Genomic DNA, 17405 nt, shown 5'->3' with positions numbered 1-17405 from the left:
ACATATAGTAAGAAACTGCCAACAAATCAGTGAGGGAAAAATACTTTCATTTTTTCTTCATCTCTGTTGAGAGAGCACCTTCACCTCAAGCTGTTTCAAGAAGCACCCAGACTTTGTTGGTCACTCTGCATGTAATTCAGAACTAAACAACCCCTGGTTTCTCCATTCTTAGACTAAAAGAGCTACATTGATGCCCTGCCAGGCTCCACAGCACATGTGTTCCCAGGATGGCGTTTTACACAGGGACAAGAACCACGCTCATCTTCCCACGACTCCCAGGCTATGAATCCTAAAGGAAAGCTCTCCATCTGCAGGGTTACCTCTTGGGAAAGACTGTAAATGGAATTTCAGTATCTACGGTGCTTTGGAAACTATGCTCATCATGTGGGGGTGAGTGGGAGGGAGGTGTCGGAAACTTTTTAAATTCTACTCGTAGATTAAAGTAAGAATCTTTTTTTTTTTTTTTAATATTCTTGTTTTAGTTATAGGTGGACATAATACCTTTATTTTATTTTTATGTAGTACTGAAGATCGAACCCAGGGCCTCACACATGCTAGGCAAGCACTCTATTACTGAGCCACAACCCAGTGCCTAAAGTAAGAATTTTTAATAGGAAAATAATAGCTGTAATAAATGTAGTACTTTTATTATTTTCTTCAGTCCCAATCCTCTATCTGCAAGGATCTTCTAAGCATCAAATTTGAGGTCCTCCAGATCAAGATATCTAAATTTTCTCTTCATTACATCATAAGAACAAAAATTGCCATCAACATGCAACATGTAATCAATATTCAATGACAATGGTTCCCTCAGAATGAGGAAACACCCCCAAAGACAAGGATGCACAAACTCCCAAGGAGTCCACTCTCTACAGAACAGTTCGCAGCGTCAACAAGTAGATTCTGATGCTGAACCTAAATGTACCTTTTTTTCACTTACACCACTGACCTCAATTTTACACTTCCAAGGAGACACAATTAAGCCCAATCCTTGGTCCACACAACAGCAGGTCCTGAGTCCAAGGCCAGTGTGAGCCTCCTATTTCAATCCCCACCACCCTATCTTCACCCCAACATTTCTCAATGTGCCTTCTCCCTGCCCCCCCACCACTTAGCTATCACGAGCTACAGAGCATGAAACCAAAATCAGAGGAAGCTCTTCCTCAAATTGGTGGAAAGGTATTATTTTAGGAGCACATGTCTCCGTTTTAAGCATTTGGTTAATGACACTTAGAGCAGGTCATTAGTGGCCTGGCAACAGAAGTTGTCACAGGTGAACTACCCAAGCAACACCAGGGTTGGCCCCACTTGACCACCTAAATTAAATCACCATTCATCGGTTTGAGCATTCTTGTTACAAATTCACATTAGAGTCACACACACACACACACACACACACTAATTCTCTAAAGAAGAGTAAATACTTTCTTAGTTTACCTCTATCCATCACCCTTGATCCAGCAGGCTTGTCTGGTACAGTGAGATGATCTTGATTGCTACTCAATGAAGAAGTGTCATCACTAGACAAAGAGTTCAAAAACCCACTTTCAGATGTGACAAAGCTGGTGTCCGGGGCCTGGCAACTGGGAGCCTCCAAGGGCGCAGGTGCGTGGACATGCATGGCAAAGGCCAGGGCATGCCCCACATCTCCAGCAGCAGGCGAGCTGTTCACGAGGTCCAGCCAGGACTGTCTTTCTTTAGATCCCGAGGAAAGACTGCTGCTGGGTGTCTTTATTGTATTCTCCAGGGAAGAGAAAGCACAGGGACGTTTCTCTCAGTTGGGGTGAGGATGAAGACGCCCGCTGTGAGGCCTATTTTCCACAAATCAAACCAAGAAAGAATCAAATACATTGTGATTAAACCGTCATTCTCTATTTTTATTTTAAATAAAGGCATCCTGCTGTTGTTTCAAAAAGTGACCAAGAATAAGAGAGTAGATGGACAAATACACGCTATTTAGTTCCATCTGGCAGCCATTGGGATCCCATCCCCTAAAACTGATCTGTATAACTTTGAACTCACCATTCTAGAATCTGAAAAATCACCACATCATGATTTACCCTAGTTATCCTATTCTTCAATGTTCTCCAGAAACTTAAAAACATCTTTGGGGGGGCACTCTTTAGAATACTGAAGTACACCTAGAGCAAAATGATATAATCTGTCACCTATCATTCAATGCACACAGATGGAGCAAAACCTCTAGAGAAAGGCCACTAAGAGAAGGGACAGCAGGGCTCGGAGGTGCAGCTCAGGGGTAGAACATTTGCCTGGCACGCACAGTGCCTCAGGTTCCATCCCCAACACTGAAGGGGCAGGGGACAACAGAAGCTGAAGCCAGACGGCAAGCATGATCATAAGTGCCCAGGACATGGTCCACGTGTTCCTCAGCACATGACCAGTGTCAACTCATAACTACCCAGGTGAGGCAAGATGACATCAACACACCCTTCAGTCTTTTAAAAACATTTAATAAAGTTTCAAGGACAAGAGCAAGGAGTCCAATCACAGCCTCTTAATTCTTTCATAAGAAACCCAAAGTGGCACCACTTAGGAGAAGGGGGTAGATGACGTGGGGTCTTCTGGATCTCCTCTTCAGGGAGCTCTTGTTTAATGTTCTATGTAACAACTCTATGCTGCTCCCCCATTGTTAATTTTATTGGTCAATAAAACTCCAAAAGCTAGCCTCTAGTGTTTTCTGGATCACCCTGTATCTCCAATGCCATAAGACAAGAAGGAATTTTTATGGGTCAGTTTCGTTATATCACTCTTTCCACCTTGCTATTGGATGCCCCTGTTGGTTTCAAGAACTCAAAACTCCAAGGAGGCGGCAGGAAGGAGATTTACTAAAGAGAAGAAGCCAAAACCCCCAAAACCTCAGAACTATTGCAACCAACTCAGAATGGCTTTGTTCCAAATTAGTATGGTCCCATGAATTTTGCAGGTTCTAAACTCTGAATTTGATTGGGAAAATCCAGTGTTTACCCAACACGTGCCAAACCACTGCATAGTAACCTTTATTATCACATAATAAATTTACTTTTAAGAAACTTGACATTAAAATATCTAGTTCAGATGCAAACCGATCATACCCATCTTCTCAATTGTAAAAAACTGGCACAGACATAAAAATGTTCCATTCAAGAATGTGTCAAGCAGCTTTGGAACTGGCTACTTTAAATCACTTGGACCATTTAATAGCTAAGAGATCAAAGATCTGTAACTCACTAAATAAAGTCTTACTTATCTGGAGGAGGGAACACACACAAGCCCTAAATGCTCCAAATAAATGTCAGGAATAGTTTACTTATTAACAGGATCTACAAAATAAATATTAACAAAAATACCCAAGCTGGCCCAGTCCTGACACGTTCCCAATTGTGAGCTATTTTGGTAAAACTCGGCTTCCATGTGATCAGCTTCCTTTTTTTGAAAAGAGACCAAGCGTGAGCTTTTCCTGTTGTTCCCGCTGATACTACTTTAATTGGATTAGAGCAAATGGGCTATTTGAGAAAAAGATTGTGTACTCAATTGCTTGCCGTACTTTCCATAGGTTCTCTGAATCTCAATAAACTGCTTAAAGGACTAAGGAAAGGTCCTTAAGATGAGAAGCAGAAAAGGCTGTGGAGTGTTCTATATCCCTGCTGGGTGCTGCTCATACGAAAAGCAAATTATCAGTGAAATTTCTGCTGGCTCCATGCAACACTGATAAAATGGAGAAGAAGAGTGAAGAAAGAAAGACCTAAGATTCTGTTGTTACCAACGACCAGTACCAAGCACAGAAGTCTTAGCCTCAGTGCCTTCTAGGAACCATCCCTGCTATGTACTCATAAAACCCCAAGGACAAATGCAGGTAGAAAGGAGTGAGGACTCTTCTTCCACCCGCCTTGTTTGACTGACAGAAGCCCATCCTCTACTGTCAGTTCAAATACCAGCTCCTCTGGGAAGCCTTCTCTGAAAAAACTCAGGGCCCGGTAGATACCTATGCCAGGTGCTCCGGGGGCTTACTTCCAGCATACCCAGTAAATGCCATGTTGTCACCTTATATTGTAATTGCTGATTGACTGCTAACCTTTCTTGGTAAGCCACTTGAGAACGGGCTGTTTTTAGTCATTTTTGCACCTCCATTTTTTGCATCTGTGCTGACACACAGTTGGTAACAAATTAATGCCAGCAAAAGAATGGATGAGAGAGCCAGCTATGGAAAAAAAAAAAAAATTTTAAAAAGCTCCCTAGAGTAGTTTAATTCTTACTGAAGAGTTTCCTGAAATTCTCTGCAGAGTTGCTAAGGGTAATTTATTCTAGGATCAAGGTTATTGCTATAAATTACAATGCAATTAATCCCACAAAATGTTCTTCATAATCTTAAATAAAATTCTTTTGCTTAGAGATTAATAATTCTATATGGTTTCATCCCTTTTAAAACATTCAGTTTGAAATGTTTTAATTTTGATGAGAAAATTAAGACATTTTAATGATCTTGGTTTTAATTAAGAGACTATGATAAGATTTGACTTAACATTAAAACTAATTTTTTCCCATTTTCTGTATGGGATATTTTATTTATTGAAGGAGTTAAACTGAAATTTTAGTTAGTTCTAAAATTCTTTTCTCTAATTGTTTTCAAAACACAAGTTTGACATGGTAAAAAAATAGTTTAAAATAACCACCAAAGGCCTGTAATTAGGAAAAGTGATTCAACATGTAAATCTGAAGTAACATTAGTCAATGTACATGAAAAAAAGGAAATAGAGGAATCATTTAAGACCAAGCATAATAAAATCAAATGAGAAAAGGGGAAGGAAAGTACACAGATTTTCTTTCCCTTTATTGACCTATTAATAAAAACAGACCAGTCCACTGTTTCAGTCCCCTAGGAGGTTGTGGTGTGTGTATTCTCCCATAAGCTACAAGAAGCAGTGCCCTAAAACCCAGAGGGCCACGTTCAGTACACTGACTGCCTCCTCCTCACTGACCTTCCGCATGACCTTGGGCAATGAGCTGACAGGCATCCACTCCTCACTCCAATTCTTAGTGTCCAAGAGACCTCGGAGAAGTCTCTTTACCTCCAAGGCCTACTCTCCTGGCTTCCTGCCTACACCCTTGTCCTTCCCTGGCATCCTCCAAACAAGAGTAAGAGTATTTCTAAAGCATGGTGTTCCTCTGCTGTAACCCCCCAACGACTGCCATCACAGGACAAAAAGATGCACCCTCATCATGAGAACAGAGGAGACCCACATGGAACCCTGACCACCTCTCCACCACCTCTCCTTCATGTCCCCCTCCCCCTATTCTTTCCAGTTCCCTTTCTATCTCTTAAGTGCATCTGTGATTCCTGACAGGCCCTTCCCTGTGGATTCCTGGTCTGCTACCTCCTCCCTCTCACCTCGACCTCAACTCAAATATCACTTTTTCTTCAGGTCTCCCTGTGGGGTACACAAAACAACCCCAGCCACTCACAAGCACAGGATCCTATTTTATCTTCTTCACAGCACTTATCAGTGTTTGAAGTTCTTTGCTTGAGCTATCAATTTATTTTCAACTTAGAATTTAGGATGCTCAAGGGAGGGGACATTGTCCCAGTTCTGCATTCCCTTATCCCCCAGAGTAGCTGACACATGGAAGATTATGAAATTTTCATCAGATGCCTGACTGACAGATTTATCAAGAAGATCAAATACTATAAGGAAACGTTCTCCATAAAACATAAACATTTGCAAATGTTACTTACGATGGTTGCTTTTACTTCTTTGGGACTTCGGCTTCCTCATTTGTAAAACTAATAAAGGAGTTTTGTTTGTAAATGAAACCATTCCTCTTAAAGCTATGCAAAAGCAATGGACAAGGATAAAGTGCATTTCTTTTAATTCACATACGAAAATATTTGCAGAGCAAGAAATTTGAGGCAGGTACAAATGAGGTCATAGTAATTACCCTCCTTATCTATCCATTCAATTAAATATTATCTAGTTTCAAATATGTGCTCAATATAGTCATAAATATTGTAGGTAACAAAAAAGAAATGGGACAACCACCTTTGATTTTAAAAATTTATAATTAGACAAATAAGTCAGATATGTAAAATCTAAAATACAAGGCAGATTATGATAATGTGGAAAAGCATCAAAACCAAGAAGCTACAGAACTGCAGTTCAGAAGAGGGCAGAATCTCCCTGATATGGAAGCCCAGGGAAGCTCTGTGAAGGAAGCCACCTTGAAGCAGGCTTGAAAGGTATCTCCACAGTGGGGCTGGAGTAGGGACGGGGACACGTGGTTCCTGCAAGTCCAGAAACTTCTCACTGCAGGCTGCGAGCAGGGAAAATAAAAACCTCTTGGGAAAATGGCAGTTTCTAGGACCAATGGCAAGGAAGAAATCGGCAACAAGACTGTAAAGGCAGTTTGCAGAAATCCCAGGTCCTCAAAGACCAAGCCAAAGAGGTCAGGGCATCAATGTCTATAAGCAAAGAGATTCACTGAAAGGTTTTTGTGCACTGACTCAATCTTCTTAGACTGCATTCAGGAAGAACAATTCAGAGGTGGGTTTTAACAGGAGAAAGCAGCTAGAGGCAGGAAAAGAAAAACGGCCTGCTATTTCAATAGCTTGCTGGAGTTACCGAGGGTCTGGACGAGGGCAGGAAGACAAGAAGAGGTGGTGGGGTAGCCACCATGCTCTGTGATTGTCTCTGCCAGGGAGCCAGCTTCCAAAATGAACTGGTCAAGCAAGTGGTAAAAATATACAAGCAAATTTTAGAAAAATCTTAAAATCAGTTCAATGTTCAACCATAGAGATAATAATAATAATGATAATGATAATAATCATAATAATTGCATCTAAGGGAAAGAGTGAATTTTTCTTTTTTCTGATAATTTTTTTATACAATTATACTCTGGCAAGCATTCTTACCATTTCATGTTGCACAGATATTGAATGATAAAGTAACCTTCAGCAGATAGCTATTCAAGATCCATTCTGTTATAATTAAATCTGAATTTCTAAAATTAATTTTACCCTTTCTGTGTTTAATCTTCAACTTCCTCCTCTGTCACTGGCCAATGAGCCAGGCAGCAGGATTTTTTTTACTTATTGCCTCTTTAGTTTGCTTTAGTTGATTTTTTTCTTCATTTGGATATAAAGGAATTATACTTTTAAAAAGTATCAAAATTTAAAGACCGTTATGTCAAAATGATCTTCAAGAGCTATTGTAGTTATTCATCTCTGCTTCTCTCATATTTGATCCACCTATTGCTGTTCTATCTTCCAAATATAATCAAAATGCAAGCTTTCCTCTCTCCACCACCCACTGCTCCCCCACCACCACCACCATGGACTCGCCGCTATCTTTAACTATAGAATACTGCACACCCACGGTGGGACCCACAACCCCCTGACCTGGCCTCCGACCACTCTCATCCTGGTTCATCCCACTCCAGCCACACGGGGCTTCATGCATTACTCTGCACCAAGAGACCTTGACCTGGTGCATTTGCTTGGGAAACTCCTTCCCCCTCTAACCCTCTGCTCAATTCCCACAGTTCCTTTCAAGATTTCTGCTCAGATCAAGCTCTCACTGGGCACATCCTGGTGACCCTGATCATTGCCACCATCCAATCTCTACCCCAGGACTCCCAATCTCCACCTCTCCCTCTCTACTTCCACTGATATTTCACTTTTACTGAATATGTTGACGTTGATGTTCCGTCTCCCTCCACTGCAGGTTGGACTCCATGCAGAATGTGAGTCATTACCTGCTTTATTCACTGATATGTCCCAAGTATTGAAAAGAGGGGTTCCCAATACTCATTAGATAAATGAATGAGTATGAAAGCACATATCAGTTTATCAGATACCACTTTTTAAAAATTAAACTTAGAATACAATCAACAGATATATGAAAAAAGATATGCTCAATATCTTTAGCAATTAGAGAAATGCAAATTGAAACTACTCTAAAATTTCATCTTACCCCAGTCAGAATGACTATTATCAAGAATACAAAGAACAATAAATATTGGTGAGGATGTGGGAAAAAAGGTACACTCATACATTGCTGGTGGGAATGCAAATTGGTGCAACCACTATGGAATGCATTATGGAGATTCCTCAGAAAACTTGGAATGGAACCACCATTTGACCCAGTTATCTCATTCCTTAGTTTATACCTAAATGTCTTAAAATAAGCATACTACAGTGATGCAGCCACATCAATGTTTATAGCAACTCAAATCACAATAGCTAAACTATGGAACCAACCTAGGTGCCCTTCAACAGATGAGTGGATAAAAAAATGTGGTATATATGTACAATAGAATATTACTCAGTCTTAAAAAAGAATGAAATTATGGCATTTGCCAGTAAATGAAAGGAGCTGGAGAATATCGTGCTTAAGAAAAATAAACTAATCCCCCAAAACCAAAGGCTGAATGTTTCTCCGATATGCAGATGCTAACTCACAATAAGGGGGTCATGCTAGGGAAGAATACCACTCGTTTAGATTAGGTAGAGGGAAGTGAAGGGAGGGGAGGGAGGATGGGGGTAGGAAGGATGGTAGAATGAATCAGACATTATTACCCTATGTATATATATAACTATATGACTGGTGGGATTCTACATCATGTATAACCAGAAGAATGAGAAATTATATTCCATTATATATGATATATCAAAGTGCATTCTACTGTCATGTATAACTAATTAAAACAAATTTCAAAATTTTTTAATAAATTTAAAAGACAAATATATGGAGGAGATTTTAGTGATATTTACAGCTCTTAACTCACTTTGTAACTTAGAAAATTGGGCTTAAAACGTGAATGAAGTTGGTTCCTTTTTGCTCTTTTGTAATTTCAAGGAATACTGGATAATGATTTCTACAAATAATCTTTCAAAGTGAAACTTCCAGATTCCCATCTATTTTGAGTCTTTCAATAAGCCTGTCCAAAAAAAAGAAAAAAACTCCCCATTTCTAATTCCTTTGAGGATAAACAGTATCCTTCCCATTCTCAATCCTATAAAGCCTGTTCGCAACAACAGAATATGAACCAAAACCTCTTCTGCACTACAGGAGGATCCCAAATTATCTTTATTCTTTACAACCATTTGAATGGATGGACATTGAATTGATTTTTTTTCAAGACAACGTTTTTTGAGATAATTTTCAATAATAGTAATGTTTAGTATTATTATTTAGCAATATTAATTATTTAATATTAATAATAATAGTTAAGGTCATCATCATGAAATGAAAATCCATTATCAAAATATTTTCTAAAGCAAGAACTTAGAAAAAAATTATGTTTCAGGTTTGTATATTTTTTCACCCTAGACTTGTATGGACTGGCCTATATCATGCCGAACTAAACAAAAACTTGCTTCATGCACTAGATATAAGTTACCAGAATTTCTTAAAACATCATCTGTTTACATAAAAAGCCTAAATGTTATTTTAACTAAGTGTCTTGCATGTCTGTTTTTCAAAACAAGAGAAAACAAAAACAAAATCTGCCTGGAGAATATGTGAGCAGGAGGAACAAATTCTGTTGCTAAGGGGAGAAAAAAATCTGACTATTGAACATTTATCTGACTATTTTCCATTACATTTCTTAAGAAAACATTAACCTTAATGGGCTTTCAAAAACTGATCAACTTAGAAGATATTAGGAAGTAACATTTGATGACTCAGAAAATTCTAAAGAATCTTTTAAGTTTAACAACCTAGTTTACTGATCTCATAAGCATCCTTCATTTATTTGTTACCAAACTAACACTTCATGAGCTTTGGCTCTGTGGATGGACAATTGTAACCACAGAGTGGAAAGATTACACACTACCCAGCCAGAACAGCCGAGATTCCCCGCCAGGCGCTGTCCACTGGGTGTCTGGCCATGCTGCTCAACGCCTCTGAATCTGTTTCCTAACCATAAAATGAAGACAATCACATCTACTTCTTCATGACCTCAGCAGAGGAAACAATTTTTTAATTCAGGAAAAAAAGACATTAACCAAATGGAAGTGATGCATAAATCTGACACATTAACATCAAGAACATCTGTTTATGAAAACAAACTGTGAAAGAGTATAAAAAGTTAAAAAGTGAAATTTAATCACTTTTAGCTGAAAAGTATATATTTCATTTGACATATAATGTCATGTCAGCTTAGGACCTGACTCCCTTGACAAGACTCCTAAAGCGCAAGAAATAAAATCAAGAATCAATAAATGGAACGGATTCAAACTACAAAGCTTCTTCTCAGCAAAGGAAACAATCAATAGCATGAAGAGAGAGTCTACAGAGTGGGAAAAAATCTTCATCACATGCACCTCAGAGCACTAATCTCCAGGATACATAAAGAACTCAAAAACTTAACACCAAAAAAACTAATAACCCAGTCAATAAATAGGCTAAAGAACTGAACAGACATTTCACAGAAGAATATGATCAATCAACAAAGATGAAAAAATATTCAGTATCTCTAGCAATTAGAGAAATGCAAATCAAAACTAAGATTTCATCTCACTGCAGTCAAAATGGCAATTATCAAGAATACAAAGAACAATAAATGTTGGTGAGGATGTGGGCGAAAAAGGCACGCTCATACATTGCTGGTAGGAATGCAAATTAGTGCAACCACTCTGGAATGCATTATGGAGATTCCTCAGAAAACTTGGAATGGAACCACCATTTGATCCAGTTATTTCACTCCTCGGTTTATACCTAAAGGTCTTAAAATCAGAATACTACAGTGATGCAGCCACAGCGATGTTTATAGGAGCTCAACTCCATTAGAAATGGAAGCCAAGTTAATTATTTCCTCCTTTATCTCCTGAAGCAAAATAAATGAATTTTGTCTGACAGTGACTTGTTCCCAGGCAGTATTTATCCTTCCTCTCAAGTGCCTGTTTCAATTTTCCCACATGAAATAGCAAGACTTTGACTTCCCACTGCCAGATAGTGCACTTGATGGTCTATCTCAGCTCGCCTCACAAGTGCTTGGTCAAGAAGATAAAAGCTATTATTATTTGTGGGTGAGAAAGTGAAGATTCTGGAAAAGAGAGTGATTTTTTTCCAAAACACAAATCCGTGATGGAGTTAGAACCAAAGTTCCATTCCACAAGATACAGGCCCATGAGCTCCTAGACCAGTGTCTTCCAAATTTAACAGGCAAACAATCTCCCAGGGAACTTGTTAAAATGCAGATTCTGCTTCAGTCCACGTGGGACTGCACTTAGATGCTCAATTTTTCACAAGCTCTAGGTGATCCTGGATCTGTTGGCCCATAAACATATTTTGAATAGCACAGCTAGACTATCAGTTAGTAATTTTTCATGCAGCATCAGCCTCGATTCATTGGAAGAGAAAGGGACTGGAGTTACAGCTAGCAAGTTGGGGCTTGTCCATAAACCAGCATTTATTTTCTCTGTGTCATGTCCTAATTTTAAAAGAAGAAGAAGAAATATTTGCTCAGAAAAATAGAATCCCTGCTTGGAAACCAGGCACCTGGCATGCTGAGTGGTTGAGGTCAATTTCCATGAACTTTGTATCTGTTAGACTAGCTCAGAATGTCTCAAGACTAGTCAGACTAGTAACCATCTCCAAACTTGGGTCAGCTCTCTAGTTAAATTCAAGAAAGGGAATATTAAGTAAAAGGATGTTTTTTAAAACCTTGCTTCCATATGTATGTATTTTTAAACAAGTTCCTTCTTAGTGATATTAACAAATGAAACGAAACATTTGTAACTAATGGTTAGCAGCACATTCCTTTCCAAAATTATGCCAAATGAATGTGCAGCTCTCTCCTCCCACGGCCCCAGCCTCTTGTCAGCCACTGACAGGACAGGCCTGCTCAGGCCCAGCACTTCATGGCTGTTGTGCACTGTGTGCAGATTATCTCCTGAAATGCTGTATTTTCAACTTTGCCTCCTCCACTATCTTATTTTTGGTCTTTCTTGTGCTTTCTAGAATGTGGCTGTTTATTTTCTGCTTAGAACATAAAAGCTGGCTTCAGGACACAAGAGAGGAATTCACTGCCAGATTTCATATCAGGGTTTGAAAGGAGTTCGTGTAGCAATTGGAAAAGTCTACATGATGTCCCAAGGGAAATGATTTTAGTCCTCAACAGTGGAACACTTGGAAAATTCCAGGTAGAAAATGGTATTACCTAGTTCATACGTAAGGTTCGAAGTATTTCAGAACCAAACTCCTGCGTGTCTCAAACAAACTTCTCCTCTCAAAAAGCAAGAAACCACGACACAGTCATTGGGACATTCTGCAAAGCTTTTAAGACTTTACACATGTCATTTAATACGGCATCTGATGCCAACAGATCCAAAGAATTTCACAGGGCTTCTCTACTGGGAGATTTTGACAACAACACAACCAGACTTGAAATCATAATGACATTTAAATCACACAACTAAGGATAAACTTGGACAACTCGTTTTAATAGAAGGGACACCAATGACCAACAACATGAGTACAGTATAATTCTGAGGGAGGAATCTGCTTCTGCCATTGTCGTGAGCAGAGCTTTACCGTGCAACAGGCACTGTTTTAACTGTTATGCCAACATTATCTCCAAATCTTTCAACAGCCCTGTGAGGAAAGTATCCTTAACCCTGACATAAAGGTGGAGATCTCAGCCTTGGCCCAAGTCACCAAGAGACAAACCAGGTTATGAACCCAAAGCTAGTGTCCTTAAATACTGTCTTACCCTGTAAATCTATCAGTGACAGTTTCTTTTGCATAAAACTCCATGAAGACAAATATTTCAAATCAGGCCATCTACAGCCCCTGAGATGGTAACCAGAGGTCTGGACAGGCCATGGCTCAGACCCTGCTTGGTCTTCCCTGCCCCAAAGGGAAAATGCTCACTCAGAGTCTCTGCTGGAGCTCTACTGAGGGGCCCAGGTTTTGTGCCTAAACTCAGTTCCCACAAGACCACAGGGTGCTAGACCCCAGGACTGGAAACTCATGAGCTGGTCAGCAACCCGGGACAACCAGACCTTCAGATCTGACCTGGGCAGCTGGGGAGAAAGAACTGGTTAGAATCAGGAGAAGACTCCTGAGTATAACCTGAGTACATGGCAGCAACCTTGTACTCAACAAAGGTGCTCAAAAAGGAGAAGGCAGAGGCAGGGGAGTTCCAGCTGGGAAAGAGCTTAAGAAATAGCAGGTGAAAGAAATCCCATGGGAGAGAAATCAAACCAATTGTAAGAAACCAGAGAGAGAGAGCACTGTACACAGTTCGCATTTCACTTGTGCTCTTGTGAGTCTTGGACAAGAGTGGCTTCACATTGATCCCCCCAAGTCCCTTTCTATTTGTTTGACCTTCTCCACCAGAGTCATGCACCTGTCTTCTCTGTGTGATCATCTTGTTCAGTAAGACGACTCAATATTCTCCTACGTACTCTTGCTTTTATGAACAAGAGCAAACCTAGTCTATCAAGTGATCTTTAACGTTCTAACACTGGAACTGGTGGCGGAGACTTTCTGAAATCATCTTAGGTTGAACCTGCTGCTCAACCATCTGATGAGTAGCTTTAACCTCTTAAAACTAATGTTTCATTTTTGTTTTTAAATTTTATTGTCAAATATATGAGCACCCAGGATGAAATGAAGTATTTAAAGAGACTAGATTTCTACATCTGTCACATCTCAAGGGAAGAAAAAAATACACATTGGAAAGCACTCAAAAGACATTTGGTCAGATTTTTTTTTTTAATTTTATTTTAAAAACACATTTATGAGGTGGAGGTTAAATAGAAAAGAAATGGGGGTTGTCTAAAAATCACTTAAACCGTGGGGTACAAATCCGATGTACCACAGATAACTATATCAGCTTGGTCCCGTAACCTAGTTCCAGCAAACATTGTGATGGGGACAGGTGAGCAGAAGAGTTAGAAATGAATATGCAGAAGGAGAAAAGAGATGAAGTAATGACTCTTCAACCCAACAGCAGTGAGGCAAGAGGAAGGAAGAAATTGGAAGTATGGAGCAGATCAAAGATGGGGCTTTCTTTTCCTTATCTTTACAATTACAATCAAGCATGATCCATCATTACCTGCGTCTCATGACCTAAATAGGTAGATACACCACATTCGTGGGTTGAATGCTTTAAAGACAGTACTTGCTGCCAAATGAATCCACACATTCAAGGAAATGGTAATCAAAATCTAAACGTGATACCCTGAATAAAGCTTGAAAATTAAATTCCAAGATTACCTGAAAGATAGTACCAAGAGGAAGTGCTGTGTGGAATAACAAAATATTCTAGAAAGGTGGACTAAAGGCGCTGAAAATAAAACTTGAAGAACAAATAGTAGACAAAGAAAAATCTTCACAATATGCATAATATAACAAGTAATCATGAAAAATAAATGGCTCCTAAAAGCCAGAAAGAAGTCAATTAAAAGTATACAAAAGAATGAATAGTATATTTATGGAAAATAAAAACACACAGACAAAACTTTGGGAAGAAGATGGGTTTCACCAATAATCATGGCCTTTGGGTGCTCAAGTTTCCAACGTGCTTCCTGTCAAATGGTGCTTAATTCTAAACAGAAAGAGACACACCATGTACCTTTCAAATATTTAGAAAATATTTCTAACAGGCATTTTGCATTTTTATGGCAAAAGGTTAAGGTTTAGATTGTGACTGGTCAAAGATGCCACCACCCAACCCCAAACTTGGAAAGTCTGTTCAGTGCCACTTCACATGGTTAAGGCTTAGTTTTGAATGGATGAAGTAACATCTCAATAAACAGGGTCATAAAATTGCTATCCATTGGTTTTGACTTTAACACAGAGCATACTGTCAACTTATGGTGGACAGATAGTGTCAAGGTCCATTTTATGATTTCCTCAGTTCCGTAATGTTCAAGCAATCCTTATCCACTTGGCTTTTTAGCAGCATCTGACACGTTGACATATTTCCTCACTGAGCCTCTAGCGCATGTTCCCTTCCTGAACAGGCACTTGTAAGTGCCCTCAGCAGTCCACACACTACCAGGGACCACAAAGCTCATCACGCTGAACTCCTCTTCTCACTACCCCGGGGGTTAGCCCCACTCTTCAAATACAATCTAAATGCCAGAGATAAAAACATTCTGTATCTATGGGACCTCCTCTGAATTCCAGACTCACATATCCACCCTCACTTGACTTCTTCACCTGAATTTCTATGAGACATTTCACCTTGACATATCCAAAGCCAATTCTTTTTTTTTTTTTTTTTGGTCGGTGGGCGGGGGAGACAGGGCGTTACTAGGGATTGAACCCAGGGGCACTTAACCACAGAGCTACATCCCCACCTCTTTTATTATATTTTAATTTTTGAGACAGGATTTCACTGAATAGCTTAGGGCCTCGCTAAGTTGCTGAGGCTGATTTTGAACTCAAAATCCTCCTGTCTCAGCCTCCAGAGTAGCTGGGATTACAGGTGTGCACCACTGCGCCCAACTCAAATTCTTGATCTGTACCTTCAGCCAGAAGTTCTTTCCAATGTCAAGAAATGGCAACTCTGTTCTTTTCATTATTCAGGACACAATCCTTGAAATCAACTTTGACTCATCTTTCTAATCTCATATCAGCAAATCCTGCCATCCTTCCCTGAAATATACATGGGGCCTGACCTCATGCACCTCCATCGCTGGTGTTCAGGGTGGGGCACCACACTGCACCTCTCACCTGCCCCTGCAGGGCACTGGCCATGGGGCTGGGGTCTGCTCTCCATCAAGGAGCCAAGTGATGCTTTCAAAATAAAAGTCAGACAGCTTCACTGCTCAAATCCTCCTGCAGCTTCTTCCCCATCACTCAGAACGAATCCTGGAGTCTTACCGAGTCTTAGAGAGTCTTGCTAGACACTCCATTTCCTGCAGCTGCTCTTCGATGGCATCAGCACTGTACTGGAAAGCCTCCCCCCAGGGATCCGTTGAGTGCTATTCTCCCCTCCATGAATTTCTGCTGACATGTCAACTTCTCAGAGAGACTTCCCATGACCACTGATGTAAAAATAACACCTCTTACCTCATATTCCACCTCAGCTCAGTCTCTCTAAACCTGTACCCACCCTCCTGCTAAAAATCATGACACAACCACTGGAGACATTATGTATTCACCTGTCAGCTCCTATTATTTCCCCTACCAGTCTCTCTCTCGCCATCAGCACTATGAGGGTGTTCGTTTTGCCTTTTGATCACTTCTCTTCTCAGTGCATGGGCCAGTACTTGGCATGGAACAAGCACTTGATAAATATTTTTGAATGAATAAAGTCCCCATATCCGGAAATGTCATAGGAATATTTAGATGCTTCTGTTCCTATCACTTGTTGATCTGCACTAATTCACTAGTAATTAGAGAAGATGTGATAGAATGATTGTCTAAAGAGGGAAATTATTCTGCTATATATGACTTGATTCATCTGTTTAACTTAATGCTGTGTCCTGCTGATTATTTATTTTGAATATTCCTTGATATTTGGGTAACTAAAATCTCAGACTCTAGAGTCAAAAACAATTCCATTCCAAATGCACCTTCACCCTTATATAGTTGCATGATCATTTGAGCAATTTGCCTAACCACGGTAAGCCCCAGTTTCTTCTCTCATAAGGTGAAGGTGACAACAAAATACTTATTTCTAAGTTCGTGGGAATGGGGAAACACAGAAAACTTTCCATTTGAGATCAAGCACACCACAAAAATGCCCATAACTACCATTTATATAAGTATCGCGTGCAGGCAAAGCCAGAGCTAGAGAAGTAAATGATGGAATGACTAAAAAGAAAAACACAAGACAGTCATCATTTGCAGAGGTATAATTGTATATGTCAAAAGATAGTGGTTTCCCTATACTCTATACAAATTTAACAGATTGAAAGAAAACATTGATAAAACAAAATTCTGGTAGCAGTGAAAGAGAAAGGTGGACTTCAAGCCTTGTTTTGTAACGGCAGGCATGGTTCCATCTGAACTTGCCGAAAGGTCCTGCAGCACAAGCCATGGTATATCGAGTGCTCTTGACACCCAGAGCACTTCGTTTTTAGTGCTCCTTTCTCCATTCTTAGAACTGTTTACATCTAAAATGTCAACTCTAAATGTACTTCCTTCTGAGTACAACAATCTTCTTTTACCTTAACCACATTTTCCCTCTTCTGAACTTGTTGATCTTTCACCTTTGGTCATGACCTCCAGCTATTTGACCCCTCTTACTTCTTCCTACCTGTGATTTCAATCTGCATGCCTCTGAGTGTGGATTTCACTAGTCGGCAGCTTCAAAACCCTGGCTCCAATGAGTTCCCACACCCCTCACTTCTAACTCCCTGTCTCAGGAAAAGTTGTAGAATATAAGAACAACAGCAACAAAAGATGCTAAGATAAAAGTCTGCCAGACTTCGAATGACCTGTTGATAC

The 17405-nt window shown here is 39.8% G+C and overlaps 1 protein-coding gene across 1 annotated transcript in view; it reads right to left on the bottom strand.

The window, feature by feature from the left end:
* The window catches only part of IPCEF1 (interaction protein for cytohesin exchange factors 1), a 166978-nt gene that overhangs the window by 28023 nt on the left and 121550 nt on the right, over nt 1–17405 (bottom strand). The window contains 2 exon segments of the mRNA XM_079148679.1: nt 1438–1759; nt 1761–1811. Coding sequence (XP_079004805.1) covers nt 1438–1759; nt 1761–1811 — 373 coding nt within the window.

This window comes from Sciurus vulgaris (genome assembly GCF_902686455.1).
Source record: "Sciurus vulgaris genome assembly, chromosome: 7".
In the NCBI taxonomy this organism is placed as follows: Eukaryota; Metazoa; Chordata; class Mammalia; order Rodentia; family Sciuridae; genus Sciurus; species Sciurus vulgaris.
The sequence above is the reverse complement of the archived record's forward strand: the minus strand, read 5'-3'. Positions and strand labels throughout refer to the sequence as shown.